Here is a 6,929-nt window from a genome sequence, read left to right on the forward strand (position 1 = left end):
GGACGTTGGGCACTTCAACTCCAAGAATTTGGCATTCGCCCCATCCATCGCTCCTGGTGTCAACATTCTGTCACAGATGCGCTGTTCGATCACCCACGCGATTTGAGGAAACGCCGTCCACATCCACGAAGTGCCCGCCTTATTCATTTTCTGTTACTGACATGCCTTCTGAACAGAAAAAGGATCTGTGGACTACGCCTTTCATTGAATTTCCCAACACTTCATAAACGGCTGCATGCCTTCGTGCCCTTCGTCGTCAAGCCATCCATTCTGTGCTACGAAGTGCCACTTTGCACCGCCGAAACTGTCAGCCAAATGGTCGAAATGGCTGCTGGTCATCCCTCGCCATTTGCATTCCGACATATGCACGTATTTGCACGAAGACTAACAATAGGTTCATGATAGCATCCTGAAAACCTATGGGCGACACTGTCATCGGTGCTACTGGTGCGGAATTTATTCTTGTCTTAAATTTATCGCGTCCGGCATGTCCTGAGTGCGGCACAAGCAAGTTACCATCGACCTTTATGGGCCCTTTCCGTACAGTTCTAATATCTAGATATCTCTAGATAATTGTCGCGGTGGACCATCTGAGAAGATACGCCACAACTGCTGCACTTGCTTCGCCTGCTGCTAGCAATGTCGCCGCACTCATCCTATGGCATTTTATTTTACGGCGCTTCCCATCGCGAGAACTACTCATCGACCAACGCCAGGAGTTCTATGACATTAGTAATTACCTACTCCCAGCGTGCCCTATTCTTCACAGCACGAATACGATGCACCACCAACAGACTAGCGGTTTCACTAAACAACTCAACCACACTCTTGGTGACATGCTCACAATGTACGTTGCGTATGACCATTTCAATCGGGACAACGTCCTCCCTTTTGTGACGTACGCGTATAATACCGCCACTCGGACTTCCACTGTCTTCTCACTGCTTTTTCATATATGGACGTGAACCATCCTCTACCCTCGACACCATACTTCCGCATCACCCGGTGCCTCCGAATTCACCCCTCTTTCAGAAGTTTCTCGACTTGCCGAAGAGTGTCTTCAAATGCCTCGCTCATTCACGTTGGATACCCAAGACATGTGGAAAAATCGCTGCGACCCCGATCAGCCTATACAGTCGCTCTTCGTGGAATATCACGTCTGTTCATGTTAAACAGCGCCAAAAAACACACGGACAAGGAAGAGGACAGGACCAGCGCTCACTGCCAACAACATCTTTATTCAAGCCTGCACAAATATGTACCAGTCGTACGGGCTGAAAAAGCGAAAGAAAGGAGAGACGATTCATCTTTAGTCAACTCCTGCTGCGCATGCGTCAAATGTAAAACTATACAAATATAAAATACACATTGTGTACACAATCGAAACTGATTAAATTTCAAGGAACTTAAGGTCCTTATCGCAAAGAGGCGCTTCGGCAAATGGCTCCTAACATAGAAATTGAAAAGGCCTCAACAATTTCCCTGGATATCTGATCGCTGTATCGTCTCAGCCCACGCGTGTCTTTTAGACGGGGTGAACAGCCACAGTTTGCACAAAGAAGAGCTAGATTACATACAGCCGGAGTTTAATGACGATAACTAGCCTTCCTTTGTTCCTTTCTCTCTTTCAGCCCGTTGCGAATAGTACATATTTGCGCAGGCTTCAACAAAGATGTTGTTGGCAGTCAACGCTAGTCCGGTGCTGATCCTTGTCCGTGTGTTTTTGGCGCTGTTTAATATGTATGACCCGAACCAACTAGCTCGCATCCACACCCTTCTAAATGATGTCTGTTTTCCGCTGCCATTTCACTCTCCAATCATTAGCCCAATGCTTGGTAGAAAATATCATGGCCCGTACCATATGTTCGAGTGTACGTCGCATGTAAACTACGCTGTCGGACCGGTAACGCCATCTTAGGACATCAGTCGCCTGAAGCCGTATTACGGGCCCCTCTTCTTGTCATCACCTTAGGTCGCCTGGATGACTCATCATCACCGCAGGGGCAATTGTACTGGAGAATATGCATGTATCGATGTAGGCACTGCCGTCGCTTCGGCGCGAGACCCAAGCTCGGGCGGTCGATGCGAAGAGCTTGGTCGGTTCATACAGAAACACACGCGATCCCATGGACGAGCTTTTATAAATATTTCACAACGAGCTCTTAACAGACAGTCCTACTATCATCTCTACAAGCAAATATCAGCAAGAGCAGGCATCAGAGAAGAAATATGGTCACTACATAAGCAATAGCTAAAAAGAATGGTTGCAGTAGCGCTTCAATGTATGGATCAAATCCACTTGAGTTTACTAGCAATAATAGCGTTGTTCATTGCACATCAGAAGTTTCGGGTGGGAGATGCAGCAGCAGGGGAAACTGGAAGCTTAATTACTTCTGCCAGTCAGAGCAGCTCGGTCAGCTGGTGTCAATGGCTCAGACCCATATCACTCAGTAGAGTCATCATTCCGCTGAAGTCCAGGCGGTTTCAGAATGACTTGTCGGTGGGATGCCTCACTTTCGCTTGGACAAAGGATCAGCGCCGCTGCAAAGAAAAACGACAATGATGAAAAGCACGTTAAATGTGAATGCTTTTGGTGGGAAAATGCTTCAGAATATCTTCAAGTCAGCATAAAGCGGATCCATCTTTTTAATGCGCTAACATTCTTAGGGTGCATACAGCACTTTAGGGGGTTTTCTGTGTTTTCTGTATATACACGTTTTGCCACGTCATTTCCTTTCTGTTTAAATCAAAACAAAACACAGAAATATATTCACCCCATTATGGTAACGGCTACGCATTTTCGTATAGCAGAAACAGCAGCATGAAACAAAAATTGGAGCACGCTTAAGCTTCACCTTCATGAGTGGAACGCGATAGCGTTATCGCACTCCGTTCGCACCGCCTACTCAAACGACCTACGCCACTCAAACGTCGCGATCGGCGCAGATAACCGGGCCGCGGAGTGCCATGAAGGCGGACGCGATCATGGGACGAGTGGCGCGCCGCGTGTCGGGGCAGCGCCGTACATTGCGGGGAGGGGGTCTTCAGTGTTTGCCGCAAGATGGCTCTGCGCAGAAGAAATGTAGCAGAAATGTACTTCCCTACTCGTAAAACTGCGACTTCTGTAAGTTACATGGTCATAATTACCAATATACACCGCAGTGTAACTTTCTACGGCGCGTTTCTAAGGCAACACCGCATTCACTAGAGGCGATATTGTCGCGCATTGGCGGAACAAACTCGTGGCTCGTGGAGAAGAAGAAGAAGAAGCCGTGTGGAACGGCTGTGCTCGAAAATGCTCTCTGCTGGAAACAGCGTATCGGCCCCAGGCCGAGGATCGTCGACCCCGTTTTTGACCGAAGATGCAAGTTACAAAGTTGTCCTCCCGCGTCTACCAACCGGTAACGACGTTTTGAATTCTATCTTCCTTCATGCGGACTTGAGTGGCAGACCATACCGTGCTCCTGACTTCCGAGACGCTCTGCTTGAGGTAGTGAATACTTCAGATATTGTAGGTGTCGGACAGTATCAAATGAGCCATGTATGGATGGTTACTTGCGCTAGTAGTGCGGCAAAACAAACTCTCGTCGCTTGTGGTGATCTCCGTGTCAAAGGGCTGAAGTGCATGGTGATAGATCCGGAGACTAAAAACATCAAGCTTAAATTACTATGGCTTCCACCTCACCTTGACCCACGACGCGTTGAAGAGGCGTTCCAGAGCTATGGTCAGGTGAAGTCGGTGGAGAGAGAAGTATGGAGGTGCACTGGTATGGAACAGTGGGTGACAACAAACCGGGAGGTTTCCTTGGTGCTCAAGGACACTATCACCGTAAGCTCAATACCGCACATTATGTCCATTTATGGACACCAGTGCCTCGTACTTATCCCCGGTAGGCCTCCGCTGTGCCTTCGTTGCAAGCGTGTGGGACACGTTCGTCGACAATGCAGAACACCGAGATGCTTACAGTGCCACCGATTTGGTCACTCAGCGGACGCCTGCGTGTCCACATACGCCAATAAGCTTCGTTCTGGGCAATATTACGCAGACGAGCCACAACTGGACCATCTCATGGATTCTACAGAGGTAGTAGATGCCACCGGAGAGACTACAGGTGGCATTAGGGACGAAGACCAGGAGTCCTTGAAGCCAACGCCAAGCAGTCACAACAGCCCAAGTAATACTAGCGAGGCTACAGGCGAGGATGACTCAGTTTGCCCACCTGGCCTAGCAAGCCTTAAAGAAAAGCCCCCTGATGACAAGGAAGAAGAGGAAGAGGCGATGGACATAAGTCAGACAAGGAAACGTCCGGCACCATTCAACGACGAAGCAACAGCAAGTGCACTACAGGTGCCCGAGAAAGTGTCTCCTATTGCTCAGCGACCTCCCTCTCCTGGTAATAATGTGCCGCGCCGGTTTTATCAGCGTAGTCAGGAGAGTGCCACAAAGAAGTCCAAAGGGAGCAAGACCACAGATTTACCTGTGGCCAAGGGCGATAAAACACAAAAGCTTTAGGTGAGCAAAATGGCTACCGCCTTCACCCTCCCCTTATGTGTAGCGACACTCAACGTACGTGGGCTGAGGAATATAAGACGCCAGCAGCAGTTACTACACGTGCTTAGGCAGCATGAAGTTGATGTTGGTGCAGTGCAAGAGACAAAGATATCGTCTGCTGGTGATTTCAACCTTGCGCTGCAAACTTTTCAACCTGATTACGAGGTGTGTATTAGCCAAGCATGTGGTGCTTCCGCTGGATGCTTTTTGTTAATCAGAAAGCAGTTAAATCATTCTTCATTGTCGCTACGTGTTGATGGGGAAGGCCGCCTTACATGCTGTGACCTCTCTTTTCATGGCCGTAATTGGCGGTTTATTTGCGTTTATGCTCCCTCAAAAGTTAATGACAGGAGGGCTTTCTTCCTCTCACTTGCTCCGCTCCTAGATACTGACAGAGATTTGGTACTGTTGGGAGACTTCAACTGTGTTTGTGATTCCAGAGATCACTCATACCTAACTAATCGTTATGATGCAAGTGCTACTTTCCTGCATCAGTTAGCGGAAGATCACAATCTAATAGACGTGGGAGCCTACACACCTTCTTGGGTGCGGTTCACGCACTTTCAAGGCGTCTCCCATGCTCGACTTGATCGTGTGTATGTTTCGACGAATCTCTGGTCTCACATCCACAACTACGCCGTGAAGCCTGTATTTTTCACAGACCACTGTTTAGTAGCTGTTTCATGGGGTCCTCGAAAATTTCGCAAGTTTGCTCCAAACTGGGCACTGTGGAAACTTAATACACAACTTTTACGAGAGGAAAGTTTTGTAAACAAAGTGAAAGAATTATGGCTAGAAATAACACAATGTCAAGAGCTTCCATTGTTTGCTCAATGGGAAATGTTCAAAAATAGAGTGAAAAATGAGGCGATTGCCATTTCATGTGACCTGTCTCAAAGAAAAAAAGCTGAAAAGCATTACCTTCATGATCTACTGCACAAGCTGCACGCTTTCGAAAGCCAGGAACCAGGATTGTATAGTGATGAAATAAATGCAGTTCGCGCACAAATACAGAAATATGAGACGGAAGTGTACAAAGGAGCAATGGTACGTTCACGCACAACTCGCTTCACAGAAGAGCAGCCCACAAAAAGGGCTCTCGGTGATGAAAAGCGATATGCGCTTTCCAAGCAAATATTGGAAATTGAGTCTGGTGGGTCTATATACACAGAAACGTCCCAAATAATAAACCTATTTGAAGCTCATTATAAAGATCTTTTCACTGCAATTAAGCCTCAGAATGGATACGAAGAAAATGCTGATCAGTTTATTTCGCTTATGCCACACTTAGAAGAAGACGATCGCCTCAGCGTTGATGGGCCAGTCACTCGAGAAGAAATTAATTTTGCCATCGAAACGCTTCAGAAAAACAAGACGCCTGGCCCTGATGGCCTTAGTGCGGAATTTTATATAAAATTTCAGGAATTCCTGTGTCCTTTTCTTGAGCAGCTTTTCGAGGAAGCCTATCAGTATGGTGAGCTTCCTCCATCTTTCTATCAGTGCCACACAACGTTGATACCAAAGAGCACTGATGATGAAATAATAAAGAGGGTAAACGGATATAGGCCGATATCGTTGTGTAACGTGGATTACAAGATATTTGCAAAAGTACTGACAAATAGATTGCAAACAGTCATTACTAAATTAGTAGGTGATCATCAAACATGCGGAATTCGAGGCCGCTCTATACAGACAAATGTTCATATCGCACGTTCAGTCCTTGAGTGCATAGAGGGTAGTACGGATCAAGTAGCTCTTCTCCAGATTGACCTCGCCAAAGCTTTTGATAAGGTTCAACACAAATTTTTGTTCCAACTACTGCGACATCTTCAGTTAGGGGATGTATTATACAATGGTATAACACTTTGTTATAAACATTGCACTACAAAGTTAATTGTGAACCGTACCCTCTCAGATATAATACAGGTACAGTCATCCGTTCGTCAAGGTTGTCCTCTCTCGCCTTTACTCTTCGCCATATACTTAGAACCGCTTTGCTTAAGCGTGCTTTGCGACTCGAGCATTAAAGGATACAGGTATGCCGATGAGGAAATTAAAGTGCTAGCTTATGCAGATGACATTGCCTTCTTTTGCGTCGATAAGCCAAGCATTGCCAAGGCAATAGACGCTACCCTGCGTTTCTGTGAGACTGCAGGAGCTACTGCAAAATTTTGAAAAAAGTAGAGGCTTTTGGCTAGGCATGTGGGCACTCACTCCCTCTATATTTGCGAATATTCATTGGAATCAGTCTCCGTTGCGATATCTTGGAGTACCTCTCGATAACTTCCGTAATAGTGGACCTCATTGGACGTCCACGATAACAACTATTCGTCGAAAGGTGACAACCTGGCAGGGACGTGATCTCTCCATTTTTGCG

At 46.8% G+C, this 6,929-nt stretch overlaps 1 protein-coding gene across 1 annotated transcript; it reads left to right on the forward strand.

The window, feature by feature from the left end:
- The first annotated feature begins 3,272 nt into the window (after positions 1 to 3,272).
- Positions 3,273 to 4,513, forward strand: LOC140215853 (uncharacterized). Its single transcript, XM_072286176.1, has one exon. The coding sequence runs from the start codon at positions 3,296 to 3,298 to the stop codon at positions 4,511 to 4,513; it is 1,218 nt and encodes a 405-aa protein (XP_072142277.1). The 5' UTR covers positions 3,273 to 3,295.
- The last annotated feature ends 2,416 nt before the right edge of the window (positions 4,514 to 6,929 follow it).

The sequence above is a fragment of the Dermacentor andersoni genome, chromosome 2, assembly GCF_023375885.2.
Source record: "Dermacentor andersoni chromosome 2, qqDerAnde1_hic_scaffold, whole genome shotgun sequence".
NCBI classification, from domain to species: Eukaryota; Metazoa; Arthropoda; class Arachnida; order Ixodida; family Ixodidae; genus Dermacentor; species Dermacentor andersoni.